The sequence below is a fragment of the Aulostomus chinensis genome, chromosome 24 (assembly GCF_037954235.1).
Source record: "Aulostomus chinensis isolate RoL2024-O1b breed Wild chromosome 24, RoL_Achi_v1.0, whole genome shotgun sequence".
Classification (NCBI taxonomy): Eukaryota; Metazoa; Chordata; class Actinopteri; order Syngnathiformes; family Aulostomidae; genus Aulostomus; species Aulostomus chinensis.
Genome location: NC_141343.1, coordinates 7,197,820 through 7,218,238, shown reverse-complemented (window position 1 = coordinate 7,218,238; position 20,419 = coordinate 7,197,820). Strand labels below are relative to the sequence as shown.

General features: G+C 42.7%; 3 protein-coding genes across 5 annotated transcripts; 2 read left to right on the top strand and 1 right to left on the bottom strand.

Moving 5' to 3' along the window:
- The first annotated feature begins 3,176 nt into the window (after positions 1-3,176).
- Positions 3,177-6,043, top strand: LOC147238579 (gamma-aminobutyric acid receptor-associated protein). The gene is made up of 4 exons (XM_086196817.1): positions 3,177-3,422; positions 4,514-4,592; positions 4,894-5,012; positions 5,101-6,043. Exons 1-4 carry the CDS (start codon positions 3,333-3,335, stop codon positions 5,179-5,181), a joined length of 369 nt encoding a protein of 122 aa, XP_086052943.1. The 5' UTR covers positions 3,177-3,332; the 3' UTR covers positions 5,182-6,043.
- A 1,062-nt stretch (positions 6,044-7,105) lies between these two features.
- On the top strand, positions 7,106-12,310 carry gps2 (G protein pathway suppressor 2). 2 transcript variants are annotated; one of them, XM_086197167.1, is made up of 12 exons: positions 7,106-7,249; positions 7,665-7,782; positions 8,692-8,801; positions 9,560-9,672; positions 9,764-9,843; positions 9,922-10,001; positions 10,084-10,255; positions 10,851-10,934; positions 11,019-11,095; positions 11,178-11,273; positions 11,411-11,495; positions 11,897-12,310. In XM_086197167.1, the coding sequence occupies exons 2-12, from the start codon at positions 7,689-7,691 to the stop codon at positions 11,932-11,934; spliced, it is 1,029 nt and encodes a 342-aa protein (XP_086053293.1). In that variant the 5' UTR covers positions 7,106-7,249; positions 7,665-7,688; the 3' UTR covers positions 11,935-12,310. The 2 variants fall into 2 exon arrangements, with proteins under 2 accessions (XP_086053293.1, XP_086053294.1); XM_086197168.1 differs by lacking the exon at positions 11,897-12,310 and having other exon boundaries at positions 11,411-11,869.
- On the bottom strand, positions 11,869-18,534 carry LOC147238577 (eukaryotic translation initiation factor 5A-1). Of its 2 annotated transcripts, none has more exons than XM_086197169.1 (6): positions 18,128-18,534; positions 16,473-16,645; positions 15,294-15,398; positions 14,985-15,116; positions 14,653-14,725; positions 11,869-12,632 (listed from the first exon to the last, which is right to left on the bottom strand). In XM_086197169.1, exons 2-5 carry the CDS (start codon positions 16,638-16,640, stop codon positions 14,663-14,665), a joined length of 468 nt encoding a protein of 155 aa, XP_086053295.1. In that variant the 5' UTR covers positions 16,641-16,645; positions 18,128-18,534; the 3' UTR covers positions 11,869-12,632; positions 14,653-14,662. The 2 variants fall into 2 exon arrangements, with proteins under 2 accessions (XP_086053295.1, XP_086053296.1); XM_086197170.1 differs by having other exon boundaries at positions 16,473-16,642.
- Between the last annotated feature and the right edge of the window lie 1,885 nt (positions 18,535-20,419).

Sequence of the window (20,419 nt, the reverse complement as noted above, 5' to 3'; positions counted from 1 at the left end):
ACAAAGACAGTTCTACGTTGTTCGTCGTCTCCATCATCATAATCACCAAATGTTGCACTTGAGCAGACAAGAACTCTTCATTTGCTGTCTTACCCCCCCCACCTGCCCCGCCCCACCCCGCCCAGAGCAACTGATTAGGGTTCAAATAGTTCCTTTTTAACTTCATATACCTCAGCCATAATTTCCAGGTACGTTCTTTTTTTTTTTTTAACCCCCACAATCCTTTTTCTGGACAAGCAGACGTTTTCTCTTTTCTTCATCCGTCGCCCCCCCCCCCCCCCCCCCCATGGATCTCAGTGATAAAGACTGAAACTTTACCAGATTTAAAAAAAAAGAAGAAGAAGAGAAGAAAAGAATGGGATGTAACGATACGTGGACTGCAGTTTGGACCCCGTGTCTGATTGTTTCTCTGTTACCATGGTAATCTATGACTTCTCTCTACCAGGACTTCCCCCTCCCTCTTTACCATCTGATGCCATCCTGATCTCATCTAATAGGACTTGATCTTTTAATTTTTCCTCCTTTCTTTTCTCCCCTCTTGTTTTTTGTTGCAGTTATTCAAATACACCCCCAACCCCCCCTTATTTTCAGCTTGTCCCCCCCCCCCCCCTCTTTTTACTGTCTGGGTTCAACTATTAGACCCCCTCCATCTTTTAAAATGCCTTCTGATCAAGTCTTGTCAAGGCTCACAGCGGCTTCTTATTGGCTCTGTCTCCAGGTCTGTGTTACTAATAAAAAAAAAAAAAAAAACACTTGTCAGTATCGACTCAACTACAGTTCAGCTCATTTTGAATTCACGCAGTTATTTATTTTTTTTATATTTAAGGCTTTAACCGCTTTGTTGACTAACTTTCTCCTCCTGATGAAGCGACCAGGTGAATTCTGCTGGAGGAAGCTTTCCCTCCAGTCTGTCACCATCGTGTGGTGCAGCAAGGAACTGCATCTTCGTGCTTATTGGTGAAGGCAGCAGAGGCATCTGTGTGTTTGTTTTGGTTTTTTTTTTTATCAAGAAAAATTGCATTCTGTTTCATTCAGGTGAAACCAGTTTACACAATCGTCTCCATGTTTGTTTGTTTTTAAAAAAAGGTATGCTATGGCTGCTTTGATATCAATTTTTTTAAGAAAATGTGCAAATGGAGTGTTTTTCTTCATGATATCTGGAAGGGTGAGACAGAATATCAGTACTGCAATATATTGTGGTACTTCCTCTTGCGATGTATTATGGATACAAGTATTTTTCTTGCAACAAGTTGGTGTCATAAGCCGTTATGTCCGTCGCCATTTTGATAAATTGTGTTTATTTGACGTTGAAAGTCACAATACAGTGCAGGGTATAGGAGTATAATTACTGCTTGTTTTTCTAGGGGTACAAATACTTCTATTACACAGATATTGTAGATGAGTTGGGTGGATTTATTGCTGGGTGTTAAAATTCTGCTCAATAAGAAACCTGTCGGTGGCTTTAATGTTTACGGCTGATTGGTAACGTCAAGCTGTCCGTCTCATGATAGTATTGTGATTTATCTTATTTTATTTATCACCGCCAACAGGATACATTTGACAACTTCATATCAAGTCTCCCCTTATTAAGGACTAATAAATGGTTGTAAATGTGTTATCACTTGCATTATAAACCATGAATTAACAGTTGTAAATGACTAATAACCTAATTTTCCATGGATCAACACCAGTTAAGATGATTATTTTACTACATTTTTATTCATACAGATTAAATTATTTAGTTAAATAACCTTTTTTTCACCACAAATTGTAGCGTTGCACATGTTCCACTGACCAAACAGTAACCTCACATTGATGGATGGACAATCAGTTTGTCATTTAAAACTGTCAATTAACTGTTAATTGTGTCTATATTGCATTTAATTACACACTTACAACCATCTCCTTCATTAGGGGAGACTAACTGTACAGTGGTAGCATATCTTATGATTTTCTCATATTTATTGATACATAAAGCAGTAAGAAGATGCCAAATCTGTTGAACTATGATCTTAGAAGTACAGCAGGAATAGAACTGTCGCAGTAAATGCCTCGCCCTTAATACTGCAGAACGTCACCATCTAATAGACCCTGAAGGTTCTTTCAATTTGTGAAAGTTAGAACACATCAAGTCTGTCACTGAGAATGGAACAAAACGGGCGTGTGTGATGAAGCGGCCATGTCACATGAACGGGTGACTCAGACCTCCAGTCGGCCCCTCCAGCCTTGTTCATCCTGTCACTGCAAACATTTTCAGCTCTACTTTCCTTCAAAATTGAGAAAAGTTACTGTAATAAGTTTTTTTTTTTAAATTTCATTTCAGGGCACAGTTTGTAAAACTTGTAAAATACCTTAGAATTATATGTTGACTCAACAAATGTAAGTTTTATCCTTTTTCTCTGGGGCTTCTGGCTTTTCTTCTTCTTTTTTTTTTTTAAGGTGTGGGGGTCGGACGAATTCAGCTGCCATAAAACCAAACAGACGTTATACAATTAGCATTGCATTGGAAATACAATACTACTTTTGTTAGCTGTTCTCAATGATCTGTTTTGTACTGTTACTTTAAATATTACTTATTTTTCCTAGAAGATGTCGGCCTCACCAAACCTGGAGGGGAATATTTATCTTTTGCTTTCATTATTTTAATTTCATGTCGAAATGAGGTCACAGGTTGATCAATCTCGCCGCTTGTTAATGGTTTGTCTCGTGGTTTTACAAAAGCGGAAATTGCGAAACTTCCATTCGAATTAAGTGTTAACGGAACATTTAGCTCCGTGGAGTGAATACAGGCCAAGTGATGATATTAGCCAGCCTTTTACTTCAGTGCCCGCGGAATACATTCGTTCTAAAGCGGTTAATTAGTGCAAATTTCTAAGTATCTCCCCTTCTGCTGCTAGCTGCTGGGCCTCGGTCATATGACAAGGACAGATGCCTACTCACTGCCTGGCTCCACGTATCGACGCGCAAGGGTTGTTCAAAATAAAATAGTCCCGGGGAAAAAAATGCCGCCGTTGAGGTAAAGTTACCTGATGTACTTTCCTGTCATAAATAATAATGTCAGCTTGAACATGCATCATTTATGCTCCAGCGTTAGGCGATAACGTGGTATCGAATAGCGTAAAGTACATCTTGAGAACACCCCCTCCTCTACGTCATATTGTTATTGTATCCCTCCGCGGCAGTCGCACTAGGAAAACAGCTGTGTCGAGCTAGCGGGAGTTAGCATCATCGTTTGTTTTTGTCGTGTGTGTGTCAGCGATTTCGACAGAGAACAAACCGCTACCCTAACAACCCCGGAGTGACCGACTTGTTGTCTGTCATCTCTTTTAACGATGAAGTTTCAATATAAAGAGGAGCACCCTTTTGAGAAAAGGCGGTCCGAAGGAGAGAAAATAAGGAAGAAGTACCCGGACAGGGTACCTGTAAGTAGCTAACGTTAGCTTGTTTGCTCGCAGTGTGGTATCAGCATCTTGACGTGTAGCGACATTGCTGGCGTTAGCTCAAGTGCTAATTGTTTTTGTCTCAGTATACGCGCATTTCGCCACATGAGTAGCGCAGATGGACCGCGTGTATTTATATTTTCATATATTTCGCCTGTTGCCTGCCACGTTAGCAAACAGCACGCCAGCCAAGCTAACATCAGTAGAGGTTAACCATGAAGAATTTCGGCCTCACTTAACAGGCCAGTTAGCCACAGCGTAATTTAGCTTAATGCTTCCGTGTTTGGGTGTTCACCACCAGGAACATTATTACACTCAAAATCTAGTCTTGATTATTAATAAATGGGGTTATTGCGTGTTAGAGGTGTGGTGGTGTGTTCATTGGGGAAATGATGTGATGTGGGTCTGGCCACACAGAAGTGACGGGGTGTAGTCATTATGTTGAAATGCTAACTGCGGTGCACCTTTTTTTAAAATAGCTGACGTCAACAAACAAGACACTTGTTTACTTCATTCAGGCTCCCGTAGATGGATCAGACGTAGCTTACGGTCGCTCTTGACCCTCAACCCCCCCCCCCCCCCCCAAAAAAAAAGAACAAAACATAAAAAACTAGCCCCAGGTGGACGGGGTAACACAGATTCTTGTGTTCAACAACAGCAGTTGATTGTAACAATCATCATTGCTTTTTTGACCATTCAGATAATAATGTAGCACAGATTATATGCGGCTGAATTATCAGAGAGGATAATTAACTTTTAATCATTTTATGTCCTTTGGTTCATAGTTTAATATGAATAAGTGGAGGAGAAGAAGAATTTCAGTTTCTCTTTTTTTTTGCATCCCCGTGTTTCATAAAATATTCTTCAATTTTAAATCCAAATATCTGAATGCACCTTGTCTTTTGTGTGATTCTCACGTAATACGGGGATTTGTTTTGGTACGCATCCTTACGCTTCAAATGAAAACCCTCTTTCAGAATAATCTCAGATGCTGTTTCTGTGAAATGTACAGCTGGAAAATGTAGTGGAGTAATATGTTCTGTTAAAGTTTTGCTTCGTCTTTCTTCTCTCAGGTAATTGTGGAGAAAGCCCCCAAAGCCAGAATAGGTGATCTGGACAAGAAGAAATACCTTGTCCCCTCCGACCTGACAGGTAAACGTCGACCAATACTGTGACATCATAGCTCTGGGGAAACACGCTGATGCTTCGCATTAAATTTTTCCCTATTCTTTGCATCTGCAAATTGTTTATGGCGTCGTCGTCAGGGGACGTCCTAACCGATTTTACCATGTTTACAAACTGGAGCGGGCTGGTTTTAGCTGGCTAACTGTTTGTCTAGCTGCTCACCACTGATACCTGAGCGGTGTTGAAAGCATCAAAACAACCCACGAACGCCTGACTGGAGTTGCGTATCGTAGGAAGTAAGTTTTACGCCATCTTTTCTACTTCTCAGTGGGCCAGTTTTACTTCCTCATCCGGAAAAGAATCCACTTGCGAGCTGAGGATGCGCTCTTCTTCTTTGTAAACAACGTCATTCCACCCACCTCAGCTACCATGGGCCTGTTGTACCAGGTGACACACACACACACACGCTCTTGATCATTATTGTCTACGTCTGTCCTCCTCTGCGCTCTTACAACTTCCTCTCTCTCTCTCCCAGGAGCACCATGAAGAGGACTTTTTCCTCTACATTGCCTACAGTGACGAGAGCGTGTACGGGAACAGCCAAAGGGAAATCTGATCCCACCCACCGCACCCCCCCAACCCACCTACCCAACCACTACCCACCCCTTCTGAGACCTCGACTATTCATTCATTTAAATATTAAATCCAGCGCAGCAGCCTAGAGTTCTCAGAGCAAACATGTCAAAATGCACTTTCACCACCATGCGTTCTTCTTCTTCTTCTTCTCATTCATTCATTTCCATCTTTCTTCTGTGGTTTTAAATTTCTCCGCTTCTCTTTTCAGTAGCTAATTTGGGTAAGTGGTCTCATGGCCAGTTATTGTTTTTCAAGTGTCAAAACTGATCAGGCTTCACCGGAGAAAGAACTAGCTAGAACTAGGCCGTGATTATTATATGTACTCCAATGTTTTTGGGGGGGGGGGGGGGTTGTAGTATATGAACACAAAAATGGCTACAATTTTTTTTTTTTTTTTTGATGATTTGCAGGAAGGTTTCATGCGTTTTGGGTAGAAAATAATGGCATTTATCAGTTGTAGGTTATTTGTCTCTGGCGATTTCAAGGATAATTGTTTTGCAGCAATTCTTTCCCTGGAAGCAATGAAAGCCGCCAGGTCATTTTAGCGGCGACTCAAGTTGGAGAGAAGTTCCCGTGCTGCCACGCCTCCGAGAATCATCTCCACTCTCCCTCGTAGGACTCTTCCGTTGATTATGATTACTGTCGTTATCGTTCATTTTAGATGGCTTCATTTCTAAAGGTATTGTAAAGTTGAGTGCAATTTTCTCTTTTTTTTTAAGTTTCGTCTCCTTTTTTTTTTTTATTATAAAAAATGAAAAAAGGTTTGAACTCTGTATACAGCTGCATTACTGGCTCTTTCTCTCCTCTCATGACCATACATGATAAAATGTGATGAAACGCTACGTGTGTCTCGCTTGTCTTTATTGAATATTTATCATTTTTGATGTTCTGACTTATTTAAGGCTCAACTTCAGTAGTTGGTTGTTGGCCTCAAGCTGTTCTGGCGTACATACAAGTCCAACATTCTGATGTGTTTCCTATATGTTTTGACGGGAGTTAAGAAGAGAGAACACATCTCTACCACTTTAGCTTCTCTCCTTCCTGTAGGATCGAGAATCCACTTCAAAGTCCTTCTGCTGACTTATAAGGCTCTCAATGATAAAGCTCCATCCTATTTGAAAGAGCTCATTAGTCCCTACTGTCCGACCAGAGCACTCCGCTCCCAGAATGCAGGCCTGTTAGTGACTCCCAGTATCTCTAAAAACAGACTGGGAGGTAGAGCCTTTAGTTACCGGGCTCCTCTACTGTGGAACCAGCATCTCTCCATGGGTCAGAGAGGCAGACACTTAAACTACGTTCAAGTCCAGGCTTAAGACCTTCCTTTTTGACAGAGCCTTCAGTTAGGACTGGTTCAGGTAGCTCTGAACCATTGATAGCTATGCTGCTACAGGCTTAGACTGCTGGGGGACACATCAGGTTACATGGAGCCCTTCCCTCCTCTCCTCTCCTCTCCTATCCCCCTCTCTCCTCCTCTCCTCCCCGAACATTTTTGGAACTGTCTGTTTGTGAAAACGGGCTATACAAATAAAATTGCCTTGCCTTGCCTTGCCTATAATGTGTGAAACAAGACTGACTACACATCATATATGAACGTGGAAGAACAAAAGGTCAAGAATAAGAATTTGAATTATTCCATATTCATATTCTTACTGGATTTAGGATGGGAAAAAATGCAGCCTTCCTGCTAAACTTCAGATTTAGAAAAAGAAAAAGGAGGTAATTTCACTAATATCAGTCCATTTAAATTATTAGCTGGTTTGAATATTACTATGTAAAGTAAGTACTTTTGTAAACTAAATGATACTAGTAAACTGTTACGTAGTCATAGAAGTGAACTCTGTCATGAGAAGAAACTACAATTCCTATAATACATGTTAAGGGGAAAACTACTCGGGCGCCGGAAGTGCATCCACGCCAACCGGGCAGAAAACGCCGTCTGTGTGTTTATATTTTGGGGAGAAGTTTCGCTTTATACACCGGCAAGAGGCTTTAACGTGGATCCGTTGGACGGCTAGTTTCACTTTAAAAGACAAACACAAACAAGAAAAGTAAGTTGTTTTTTTTTTAATTCATCCGTTCATTCCCGCCGGACTGACGTAGAGTAGCTGCCATAAACTACGTAACGTTGATGCTAAGTAGCTAAGCTAACTACGCTTCATAGCTTTTAAACATTTGAAAGCAGACTTAATATTCTCTATTAATATGATGAAGCTGCATGGGTTTCATCTTACTCAATAATTTGCGACACTGCTAAACCGCATTCCTAAATAACAGCAGACGTTTACGATGCTAATTTAGCAATTAGCATGTAGGCCTCTGCTTCTTCTTCTTCTACACTGATTCACTTTGAGTTTTTTATCGTTTCCAGCACCACTGAGTACTCGTTAGTGCCTCTAAAATGTACACAAGCTGTTCGTTTGTGCTTGTACAAGTCAAAACTGTCGTGTCTCGTCCCCTACTCAGCTGGCCCCTCCACTGCCTGTCACCATGCCCGCCCTGCTGGAGAGACCCAAGCTGTCCAACGCGATGGCGAGAGCCCTCCACAAGCACATCATGAGGGAGAGGGAGCGCAAGAGACAAGGTGACTTATCTACTCGGTTTAACAACTGTGCAAATACCGTACAATTCCTGACTATCAGATTATATTTCTGTTCTGAGTTACTGAGCATTAAGCACAGCTTTGGAGATCTCTTTTTCAGACATCTCTGTTTTTTAAATTAGTCACTGACTGTGAATTTTTAACTGACGTGTATTGTAGCGTGAATTATTTGGGTAAAACTTGGATGTTGTTTTGTGTACTTGTGTGAGGGATGCATGATAATATTGGTCTCTTTTACTTAAGGTGCTCTGTCATGATGAAAAATGCACTTTCGCTACTTGTGCGTTTACATTTGGGTCTCTAATGAATTGTTTCGATTTTATTTTTTTATTTTTTTTGCCCCTTAATGCAGCACAAGGGGCTCGGTTGACCTTGGCCCTATAATGTATGCTTCACCTGTGAGGGTCTTTTCGTTTCGTCGTGATGAGGGGCATGTTGTTTGTAAAACACTTTATGCAACTGGCCAATCACAGCAGAAAGTTTAAGGGGGTGGAGCCTAAACAGCCTATTTCTGATTTTTGCAACTAAATTGACTGAATTCATAACTTTTAGAGCTTTAATGCGGAGCGTTTGGACTATAAATACACGCTAATGTCGGACCAGTAAAACAAAAATATGAAACGTGAAAAGGTTTCATATGGCACCTTTTAAATACATCTGCGTTAGTCACAAAATGTGACTGCCACACAAACTTGACATCGATGATCTGTAAATGTACATGTCATTTTTTAAGTGTCGTCCTATCTCATACGCATTGAAAGACCAATGATCATGCATCCCTGAAATAACCCAGCAAATGTCTTGTCACAGATGACTTTCAGTGTAGCATCTCTGCATTGTTTTGTTTCTTAGTGGATCTTAACGCTTTGACCAACAAATCCGATTTTTCAGAGGAGGAAGAAGTGGACAAAATGATGGAGCAGAAGATGAAGGAGGAGGAGGAGAGGAAGAGGACAAAGGAAATAGAGGAGAGGATGTCTTTGGAGGAGACCAAAGAACAGGTAGCAGCATTGACTTCTACGGTGGTTTCACACCAAACGCCAAGCGAACTTTTCGGGCGTAGAGATTACATGTAAAGTCAATGTTGAAAATATTTAACTGGAGCGAAAAGTCCGCCTGACGCTGTGTCAAGAGAGCCTATATTAGCGTTTAGGTTCCCCTGACGTCAATGGCCCTGGCGTGCTGTTAAGTCAGAAAATGGAGGAGAAACTTATTATTGTGGTTCGTGGTCACCCAGACAGGTGGACAGGCGCTCTGGAGCTGAGACGGAGCGCCCGTCGTTGGTGTCCATCCTTGAGATCCTTCGACAACAGATCATCACCCCGTTACCGCTGGAAATGGCCGTCGTCCAGGCGCAGTTCCCGCAGTATGTGGTGAAATTCAGCCCCAGCTGTGTGCACCTCTGGATAGTGTCATGGCTCCAGATGCAGCGGTGTTTGGTATTGCCCCGTATCTGGTACTTCCACAACAGATACAAGGCAGCAACAGTTGTAACGTCAGTCATAGTTGATGATGGGAAAGAATTGGCAGAAGCAATTCTCCTCTTTTCTAGTGAATATTCGGGGGGGGGGGGGGGGGGGGTTGCGCGAATGATGCGGACAAAAATAAAATGATCCAGCGATCAAACTCAGGCGGGTAAAGCAAGGTTAAAATTCGCTTCACGTTTGGTGTGAACACAACGTTAAGAATGAATCCCATATTTTAGTGAAGTGATAATCTGGCAGTGTTGTTGGCATTCATGCTGCTCCCTCAACTCCAGGTGATGAAGATGGGGGAGAAACTCCAGGGCCTCCAGGAGGAGAAACATCAGCTCTTCTTACAACTCAAGAAAGTTCTCCATGAAGAGGAGAAGAGACGCCGGAAGGAGCAGAGGTACAGGTGATGTCACAGCATACGTTTTAGACTTAATCCTGCACCAGGAGAATTGTTTTCAGTTGTGTGTCTCCATTTTCTGTCTAATTAGTGACATCACTACGTTGACATCAGCCAGCTACCAGCCCAGTCTCCCCTTGCACGCGGGCCAGCACCTCCTCAGCATTCAGGGTTAGAATCTAAAACTGGTTTGGTGAACGATCCTATGGACGTGATTTGTATTAACCGGCTGATGTCTCGGTCTCTCAGGGAGTCCAGTCAGTCACAGTCGACCCGGCGCTCTGCTCAGCGAGAGGAGCAAGCAGCTGTTCCCAGCTGCTGTCATCCCAGTGAGTCCAGGATCTCTCTAGAAGCAGCACTTGGGAGCTCGTGCTTCCTGATTTATCCAATTTCCTCCTTCCCTTCTGTTAGACACGTCACTATCAGACGCCCGGGTTCAGCTCCGGTTCAGCCGAGCACGGGCAGTTCAGTGGGGGCCAGGGGGTCCATGAGCCATACGGGGTGGCCCAGGCCCAGCACCCCTCCACCTACGCCCCTGGACCGTCTGTACCAGTCAGTTTCGCGAGCAGTTCTCAGATCAGAGGTACACAACAATAGATTTTGTTGGTTGTGCTGTGGTTTCACATTCAGATGCAGGTGTTAGCATTTAATTTAGCATTTTCAGATTAAGACGTATAGGATACGGCGATAGGAATCTGGATTGGCAGCATTCATTCATCGAGTATACATCATATTCATTATATAGCCCTCAAATCAGTTTGTAACTTTGCTGCCTAGTGCATAAATTTACTACTGGCTTAATGCTACCAACTGCTAACAAGCATTTTAACTCTTAACTTCATGAAATAAACTAAAAGGTGTTTCAAACGTTAAATGTCATAATAGAGGAAGAAAACAGAATAACAGTTGACATGTTTTATGAATTCACAGGAGAAATCATGTCATCAAGTGTCACACTTTAATTGGACTGGAGGGAAACAACAGCAGTCTTTAGTTCCGCCCTCAGTTTTTCTGACTAGCCTAGCAAGTCTGAATTAGCACAGTTGCATGTAAACAGGATAATTTGGTGAACATTATTTTGTCTTTAGTCATATGAAGTTGAATCTGCATAGTTTTCAGAATAAGAACAAACCAGCAGTACGTTGAGTGTGTGTGTGTCTGCTTCCTTCCTCCTGCAGGTGCGTCGGCCTTCCAGGCGGTGCAGTACCTCCCTCACCAGCAGCCCGGCTACCCGGTGCACAGTCACTTCACCTCTCAGCCTGGTCAGTCCCACTAGCAGCACCTGATTGTAAATAAGCTCACGCAGCCTCTGTTGTTGTTGTAAATAATTGTTTATTATCACGCAGGCTACATCCCTGGAGCTGGAATCCCTCTGCAGAAGCAGCTGGAACATGCTAACCAACAGTCTGGCTTCACTGATGCAGTAAGAGCAAGTTCAGAGTTCGATTTTTGGACAATAAAATAGTTTAATGCTCTCTTACACTGAGGGATTTGTTGTTTCCCAGGGTGCTTTGAGACCAATGCACCCCCCCACCATGCATCCTTCTGCTCCAGGCCTTCTGCCCACACCTTCCATGGCGGTCCAGATTCCCACAGCAAAGGTGAACCCCTTCAACACACTCTTATTTAAAAAAAACAAAACAAACAAACAACACAACTACCACACCACCCTTTTGTTTTGGTTATTTTTATCACCTGTTTGTCATTTCGTAACATCATTTCACGATTCCATCGCCAGGCGCAGTTCCAGAACTCTCCCCAGGGTGCTCCTCGCCACAGCTTCCTCCCTCACAGCCAGAGCGGTCAGAGGTTCTACCATCACGGCAAGTAACCCCTCACCGCCGCCGCGGTCACCTTGGTGCTACAATAAAGCTCCTAGAGTCACAAGGACGCCATAAATTCTATTTCCTGTACAGTACTTTGTTTTAACTTCTGAATTTGTAAGATATTTTAACTCCATTGTGAAGCCGGTGTGGCTGCTGGTGCGTCAGTGCAGTAAAGAAGGAAAAAAAATGTTCATATCTTCTATAAAACCGCATCAGTGTTTCAGCAGTTTGTCATAGTAGCCAGATATGTAAAAACAACACTAAAATAACTGGCTACTAACCTTAAATCACGGTGTTTATCTGAGATCCCCAAGACAAACGTATCATTTTAAAGCTTTTGTTGCCTAATAAAACAATCCACAAACACAACTTCCAAGAGTTTGTGTCTTTATTTGTAGGCCATGAAGACATTCTGCACAGTTTGGACTTGATGTAAAGAACAAAATCAGGATACCAAACCGCCACCACCGGTCAGCTGTGAGTAATCTGTCAGTAATCCAGTCATTTGCATGTAAAGGCGAGCACCAAGGGAACCCGCCGAGGGATTTAGAACGTTAAAAGTTTGACTGAATCAGTTTGAAAGTCCCTGAAGCAGGTTCTTTGTTGTTGGTTTCGTTTTTATTTCCTCACATTTTGAGCCTCAAAACAGAAAGACATTGATGTGCCATGTTGGTAAGGTTTAATAGGGGTTTCATGTGATGACAAACCCCCAAAAGGGGGAGGGGCTTATTCAGATGAATTAAACCTAGTCTTATATGTAGTAGCAGTCCTGTGAGGTACAGCTGAATAATGCAGGTCTTGAGTTGAAGCCCTTCATAAAACGGGGGGTGGGTGGGGGGGTTGGCATGTATAAAAACAATACACCTCTCCTCTGATGCTAGGTAGCTACTTCATTAGCACCCTCTACATGCCTGACCCAGCTTCCTTTACATCTGTGCATCAGGATCCAGATGTTTTAAATGTGCGTGACATGGAGAATTTCCTTATTTTACAATTTCCGATTCTCTAATTGAACCCAAAGGAGCGTCAGAAAGCAATGAAGGGAAAAGTATGGAAAAAGAAAAGAGGAAGGATAGTATTTGCGAGGCAACATCCCCTCCTTTTTTCCCCAGGTCCAGTGCATCTTGTTTGCCCCTGAAACACATTTAAAAGGGGGGAAAGGAGGAAGAAGAAATAAAAGTCAGGAAGTAAAAGAGGGAGGATGAAAAAGAGGAGGGTGCAATTCGTGTTTCAAGGAACATGACAACATCATGGGGAATTCAGCCCTTTTTTGGAAACTACCAAGAAACTACAAAGCTGCAGGGACCAGGGTTTAGATTTAGTTCTGGTACGTAACTTTGCCTCCTAAGTAGTCATACCTTGGGGGTTGGTACATTCCAAGCACAGGAACTGGGGGTGAGGGCTTATTCCACTTTGCACTTGTAATTGGTTGGTTTCATACTGTAAATATCAACTGTGTTTAATTTTGCTATGCTAGTAACACAACACGGTGCAGACCTGACTACTTCCTGAAGAACCAAAACAAACAATGGGCCTGAAAGAAACTTCCTAGTTCCATGAAAAGTCCCTGGAACTTCTGGTCCTAAAGGAGCTTTATTGTCTGTCCTCCCCAGAGACAGACAAGAGGACAAATACCCCTCTCTCTTCTCAGTGTGCATGAGACTCAGAGATCAGCTAACCGCTAGTTTGCTTAGCACAATGAATGGTAGTGAATTGGAAGTATAAGCAATATGTAATACAGAGGCTTGTGTTTTCATGTTACACAAAGATGTGGGGATTTATACATGTGTGTCTGCTTTTCAAAAGGTGCATTTGAGATCTACAAATACAAGCAAACGGTTAGTTAGTTCAGCACAAGGAATGGTAGTGAATGGGAAGTGTTAGCATTCATCATACGACAGACTATATTTATATGTTTCACGGCGATGTGGGCATTTATATATGATGTTTTTCCACTTTTCTAAAAGGTACATGAAAGACCCTCAAAGACAAGCTAACTGCTAATTAGGTTAGCACAGTGAATAGCAGTGGATGGGAGGTGTTGGAATACCATAAAATGTCATCAATAGTTTGTCCTTAATTGCCTTTGCCCACATAAATACAACCCTGGTTGTGAAAAACAGTTGCTATGCAATAATAATCAGAAGTTTTAGAATCACACACACGGCCGGATCTTCTTTCCTGACTGAAATGTACCTGCAGACCAAAACGTAGTTTCTGCTGCAGTGTCTCATCATTTCAAATTGTTACCGTTTTGCCCAGCCCTGTACGAGAAAGGTGGATTTGATGACTTGTGATGGAGGTATGCTAACGCTTCCCATTCACTACCTTTTCTTATGCTAAGCTAACCAACGTTCTTCACTGTGGAAACAAGGGCTTCTATCCCCTTGTTTGGCTCTGATAATGGTTAATACGCATGTTTCCCGAAAAGTTGTTGTGTTCCTTAAAACTCATCGTTTAGCCTCTGCAGGGGAAACACATATATACACATATTTACATATATTCTTTATGGACACTTTTCCTATAGCCCACTTTGAGAGTAAAAGTGCGTTCCTTAATGCTACAAGCAGATTCTTGGAGAATACAGGCAGCAAATACAGGAAGTGAATCATGCAGGGCTGCGTTATACATAATACCAGGCTGTAAAATAAAAATGCTAACCATAGACAAAAATAATGCACTGCTCAAAAAATACAATATGAGCCACAAGCTCTCGTTCATAATTGCTACATGACATGCTGATAATCGTGATAACATGGAATCAAAACGGAGGGGGAGGGAAATCCACAGTGGCACGCCGCTCGCTAGCCCTCGTACAAATGGTTGTTAAATTAGTAACATTATCGATCTGCTGATGAATCCAGTTCAAACAAATACATATATATACACACAGAAACAGGGTTATGCAGTTATGTGGAAATTTCCAGTATCAGCACGGTTGTAAATACGAGTTTTAAAATGGCAAGTTAAGTCAATTTAAATTAAAGTATCAGATCTCGGGAGCTGCCTCAGCCCTCTCTCCACAGATAAAACTGTACTTGATGCACATATGGAGCACTTGCGTGGCACATGATGCTACAATACCCACACACACTGGGGTGGGGCAGGGGGCGGGGCGGGGTGGAGACGACAGCTGAGGTTCTGCTGTATTTACCTGCTGTAGCTTATTTGCCCAGAGCTTTGATGCCAATCGCAGCTTCTTCCTCCATTGCATTTAGAACAGTGATCTGAAAAAGAAGACGTGTTGCACTTGTTTACCTTTTTTTTTCCCCTCAATAAAGGTTGCATGTTACATGTTTCTCTGGGCTTTTATTTTGAAAGGAAATCAAATTTACTGTAAGACATTTCTATTAAAATTTTAACCGCCCTGCTATGATAATGACCTAATTAATAATGCTAATGGATCATTCGTGGAAGTATTTCTCCCAGCATGTTTTTTTTCTGTGGGTCACATGACCAAACAAGCTACGCCGCCACACTACTGACCAGGATTTCTTCTCCAGCTTCGTGCTTGCTCTCTATCTCCTTGCCCAGGTCGCCCTCAGGGATTTTCAGGTCCTCTCTCACCTCCCCGCTGTCCTGGAGCAGGGACAGGTAGCCATCTTGGATCCCGATCAGCTGAGAGGACATGGGGGAAGGGAGGAGGATCATACATAGGAGGGCACAAGAATGGATACTTTGTGCTGTCGGAGTAAAACACGTGACTGCAATTTCACCGACACGCTAATAAACCAAAGTCAGAAATGGAGTTAGCTAGTTCCTAGCACGAGGAAAAAACACACCCAGCTGTCTCACCTGGTAGTCCATTCTCTTGATGTTGGGGACGTCCATGTTGTGGGTGGAGGGACAGATATCTTCATACTTCTTTCCAGAAAAGATGTCGATGCCAACCAAGTGGACCTGCAAAACAGATGGAGAAAATTGTGAAAATGTCTCAAAAAACCCCAGAAATAATCACCTGGGTTAAAGCAACAAACTAGGCGATGTAATGCCACCAGAAGATGGCGGTAGAAGCAACGATGCACGTGGCTGTAACGGTGCGTTTGACTGTGTACAGACTTGGGAAGAAAAGGACGGCAGAACAGAAAAATGCAATGAAACAGTAACTTAGGATGGAACTCAAACCCAGAAACTCACCCATCCAGACTTGAGAGCAGCTTTAGCATAATTAGCTTTTGTGTCGCTTAACGTGTTTCCATTCAGTTAAAATGTGATTGATTCGTCTCTACACGCTCTTCCCGTCTCTATTTTGATGTGCGTTTGTGCTAAAATAATTGACCCCAGGCTGCTACGGGTGATTTGTAGTTTTCCAGGTCAGATGCACCGGAACACTTTCGGGACTGGAAGTCAAGAATACGGACTCTGAACTGTAGACTTTCAACGTGGAATAGAACGCACAACCAGAGTAACAGAGGAGCCATTGACCAGCTAGAAATGGCGTTACCATCAGTTTGAACAAGTTGTACTTGTTCTTTCATACAAGCTAGTTTTGACAGAAACAGATGGTCGGTCATACGGTTTTAAAGATATGCCTTTTTGTTTTCTTTTAAAAAAAAATTTTTACATCTCACTTTTATATTTTCCCCAAAAAAGGCACACAAAAAAAAACCCATAAGAAACAGAAATCTTTTGGTGAACGTTTTCTTATTCAATACTTCACAAATGCGAAGTCTGACTAATACGGTTTTTAGTGGTTGACATCTCAAAACACTAGACTGAAGGATGAACATGTAAGAGTCCATATTTAATCCGTCTATCTCCTAAATATTTAATTTCCTGTTAGTAGCTTATAAATCAAGGAAGTACTGAAGTAAACGTCAATCATGTTGATTCCATTGATAAATGGAGAAATCCTAGTAAAGAGAGGAAGTTAAATGGTGCAGACACTTAAGTCACTGGTGTGTTTCACTGCACTTTTATGTTTCTGTTTGCATGTGTGTGTGTGTGTGTGTGTGTGTGTGTGTGTTTATTGACCTTAGCGTGGCCGTGCTTGCCGGTCTTGGAGGTGGACATCTCAACGATCTTGCAGGGTCGACCTTTCAGCACCACAAAGCCATTTTTACGCAGGGCAGAGCACTGCATAGGGTAGGTGGCGGATGCCCCGGCATCACCCGTCTGGAAGTCCAGGTCTGCATCTGCCATGCCTGCTGTAGACACACGTGGAGACACACAAACACACAAAGGATATCATGTACTGTATGACCACGATGAGTGGCTACATTCCAATTCACTGATATAAATAGTTAAATCAACTGTGCTTGTGCCAAAGACTTATTGCTCTGAGAGCTATTAGCCTTACACAACAGATGAAACGTTACACTTTAATTATAAATGATGTGACGTTGTGTTTATCATGAAAAACAAGTAGTCAGTGCTGCCTGATGAACATTAGTCAAGAAATCTGAGAGTCAGCAAGTGATACCAGGTAATACTAGGGGAGATGTAAGGGTGATGCGTCACCTGTTAGCCAAACCAATCCCCGTCCAATTGAGATAAATTAATATACCGCATTTAACGTGTCAACTGGTGCTAATATTACGGTGCGCTTTTTTTTTTAAACAGGCTTCGCTTAAAACAGCACAAGCTCGTGACATGCTAACTGTTTAAATAGCAGCGAGCCACCTGCCACGAGTACAGTTATCGTTTATAAAACTAACAATGAAGACACCGCTCAAGATGTAGTTCACACGCACACAAATGTGAGTTTTACAGCTGATTTAAGCGAGGCGGGCCTGTCACCGGGTGAAACGTTAAACCGGGGCCACTAATCCGCTCTAAAGACCCATAAACGTCAAAGAGCGAGCGGCGGTGCCGCAGCGTGAGTTGTTGATGCTAACCCGCTAGCTAAACTCAACATAAAGCTCTTACAACTGGAGTGTGAGTGTGAGTCGCATCTCTGTCTCAGAAAGTGGTAAATTATATCTGCAGTGATGAAGTCTGCGGCCTAGTACGTCATGAAAAAAAAAAAACGTGCCCCGGCCCGTAGACGGTAACGTGGAACGGATGGTCGGTGCCGCCGCATCCATGCGCACTGACTGCACTCAGGCCGACCGAGGCCCTCGGAGGAGGACTATCAATTTCACACGGCAGAATTACAACATTTAACATGTTAAAACTCCGAACATTAAACAAAACACACACAAAAACTCCGGTAATTGTCACCGGCTGTTTTGCGCGTTAACCGGATCGTTAACTCGGCTCTAGAAATGAAAGTTGGCTGATATTTGGCCCGCCGGAGGAACTTAGAGTAATGACTAAGCTAATAGTCCTGGCAGAGGCGTCCACCAGCCCGGAGCGGAGTACCGCGGCTCGGAAAGCGATAAAAAGTCACAATAACTCTCAGATTCGACCAAGTCTCGTAAAAAGTATAAACTTTTTAAGAATAATAATGATTTCTTTTTTAAAAAGAAGAAAGAAACAGAGGGCTAGCGAGCCGGGTGTTTTTCTATTTAAGGCTGTCCTGTTAGCAAAGGTTTGCTGGCGGTTCCTGGGGTCGAACCGGCGGATGTTATTATTACTTCATTGTGGATATACAATAACACGGCTTCAGACAGGCATGTGCATAGGATAGCCCGTCTGCTCAGGCGCAAACACGCCCCGTCTCCTCGATGTTTGGATAAGAAACTTACCCTAGAGATAACGGGTTTCCTCTTGATGTATTTTCACCCTTATCCTCCCCGTTTTTGTTTATCTTTTTTTTTTTTTTTTAGCCTCCCTGTATTCGTGGTCGTCAAGCTTGGGTGACTCGTTTGCGATGTCGCTCCCTTTTCTTTTCTTTCTTTTTTTTTTGAAGCTATCTCCCGTTATTCCTCTCTCATCGCAGCCGTGTCCGCCCTCCGCTCGCCTCCTCCTACAGTGGAATCCTGACTGCACTTTACCTCCTACACGGACACACAGACATTAAAGTCAGCTGCCGGGGAGGCCGAGGAGAAACGCAGCCCTAAACCCCGCTATGTACGTCGCGCCAGTCGCTGCACTCCACCTTCTCTCTTCTCCCTCATCCAGCTCGTCACCGCTGTCAGAGCATCCGACTATCTAAAAGCTTCCGGTTGAGACTGTCACAATAAAACATCACCTCGATGCAGAGTTGTTTAGTTGCCCCCCCCCCCCAACACACACACACATGATTAAACACTTTTGACTTTAAAAGCTTGATAATGCTCCCCTCCAATCGACAATTTGGAAGAGAGGGCAGGATCTTTCAACTGGCACTGGCAGCTAAGTGGCATCTAGTGGCACCTCAGTGGCTAGTGGCATCTGATGACAACTTAGTGGTAATTACTGACACCTTGTGGCATCTTATGGCATCTTAGTGGCTTGCTACATCTGGCGGCAACTTAGTGGTACTTATTTCCAATTTGTGGCATCTAATGGCACCTTAGCATTATCTAGAGGCATCATTTGGCATCTAGTGGCACCTCAGTGGCTAGTGGCATCTGATGACAACTTAGTGGTGTCTATTTCCACTTTGTGGCATCTAACAGCAACTTACTATTATCTAGAGGCACCTCACTTCGTGGCACTTCAGTGGCTAGTGCCATCTGTTCACAACTTAATGGTTTTTATTTCCACTCTGTGGCATCTAATGGCACCTTATTATAATTTACAGGCACCTCAGTGGCATCTAGTGGCATGTCACTGGCTAGCAGCATCGGATGTCAATTTAGTGGTATTTATTTACACTTTGTGGCATCTAATGACACCTTAGTATCATCTAGAAGCACCTAAGTGGGATCAAGCTGCATCTTACAGGCAGCGCAGTGGCATGTCGTTGCACCACAGCTTTTTTACCATCTGCTTATTTTTATTTTAAAAGTGGGCCAATTCATAACCTCTAATTCATCAGATTAAATCAAGGGAAAACACTAAAGTAAAACATGTTCTATGATTTTTTTTTTTTACATTGCTTGTTGTTTAGGTTTCTCATTGTTTAATTTACCGTAAAGTGTTTTTATGAACGTGATCCCCAACACACTACAAAAAAAAAAAAAAAAATTGTGGCAGCTGGTCTGTTGATGAAATGGACCAGTACCTTCACCTGCCACTAGAGGCTGCAATTTCCAATAGATGCCATTGAAGCGCTTCCATATTCCTCCAGTGAGAGGATCTTGGCCAGACTGCACTTGGGCTCATTCTATGCATGCACGGCTTCTCATTCCATTGATGATGCCTCTTCTGTTGCATGCGGAATGTCTTCCTGGTCACCAATAATGAGGCTTGAGCTGAATTATCCTGGCAGTCCTGAGGGGACATTTAGGGAATGAAACAGGAAATGTGTTTCTGCCGCCACATTTTACATTTATTCATGGCTTAGACATGAACAAACATACCCTCTGTATACACTGGTTGTTTTACTGACTTACAGGTAAATGTTTATAAATGTCTAGTAATCAGACAAGGTGCTTGAGCACAGAAAGATTATATTCCGCTGTACCTTTGATAAGACTGAAGAAATGATTTATTGAAAGAACTGAGATAACATGCTTTGGGGAAATCAGTTCTAGCTGAATAAACAAGAAGGGTCAAGTCAGGTCAAATAGCTTGCATCCATCATAGCAACATTCAACATTCTCAATAAACGTTGAGTAGAGACTGAATACGAAGGGCCCCCAAAGGTGCTGCAAACATTTCTGTATATCACTAGAACTCCTGCAGACCTTCTGTGAAAAAACAAAGTAAAACACAAAACAAAAATGTTATTGGTTGGTCCCCTAAAGGTTCCTTTTAATGCCAGATAAACCACATTGCTGAGACCCACAAAGACCAACCGACCGCTAGTTAGCTTAGCACAGTGAATGGTAGTGGGTGGGAAGTGTTAGCATACCGATGCTGATTACCCTACTAGTCCTCTCTTACAAAGTCAGCCATGATTAGTCATAGTAGCAGTCTTTTTAGTTGTAGACAAAATGTGTACTTGAGAT

Excerpts from the sequence above, each read along its gene's own strand:
- LOC147238579 (XM_086196817.1), top strand. The coding sequence starts at position 3,333 with ATGAAGTTTCAATATAAAGAGGAGCACCCTTTTGAGAAAAGGCGGTCC. Across the intron at positions 3,423-4,513 it reads AGTACCCGGACAGGGTACCT|GTAATTGTGGAGAAAGCCCC; the intron begins GTAAGTAGCTAA and ends TTCTTCTCTCAG. Across the intron at positions 5,013-5,100 it reads CCATGGGCCTGTTGTACCAG|GAGCACCATGAAGAGGACTT; the intron begins GTGACACACACA and ends TCTCTCTCCCAG.
- gps2 (XM_086197167.1), top strand. The coding sequence starts at position 7,689 with ATGCCCGCCCTGCTGGAGAGACCCAAGCTGTCCAACGCGATGGCGAGA. Across the intron at positions 10,002-10,083 it reads TCCCAGCTGCTGTCATCCCA|ACACGTCACTATCAGACGCC; the intron begins GTGAGTCCAGGA and ends CCCTTCTGTTAG. Across the intron at positions 11,496-11,896 it reads TCAGAGGTTCTACCATCACG|GCCATGAAGACATTCTGCAC; the intron begins GCAAGTAACCCC and ends CTTTATTTGTAG.
- LOC147238577 (XM_086197169.1), bottom strand. The coding sequence starts at position 16,640 with ATGGCAGATGCAGACCTGGACTTCCAGACGGGTGATGCCGGGGCATCC. Across the intron at positions 15,117-15,293 it reads TCAAGAGAATGGACTACCAG|CTGATCGGGATCCAAGATGG; the intron begins GTGAGACAGCTG and ends ATGTCCTCTCAG. Across the intron at positions 14,726-14,984 it reads AAGCTGGAGAAGAAATCCTG|ATCACTGTTCTAAATGCAAT; the intron begins GTCAGTAGTGTG and ends CTTCTTTTTCAG.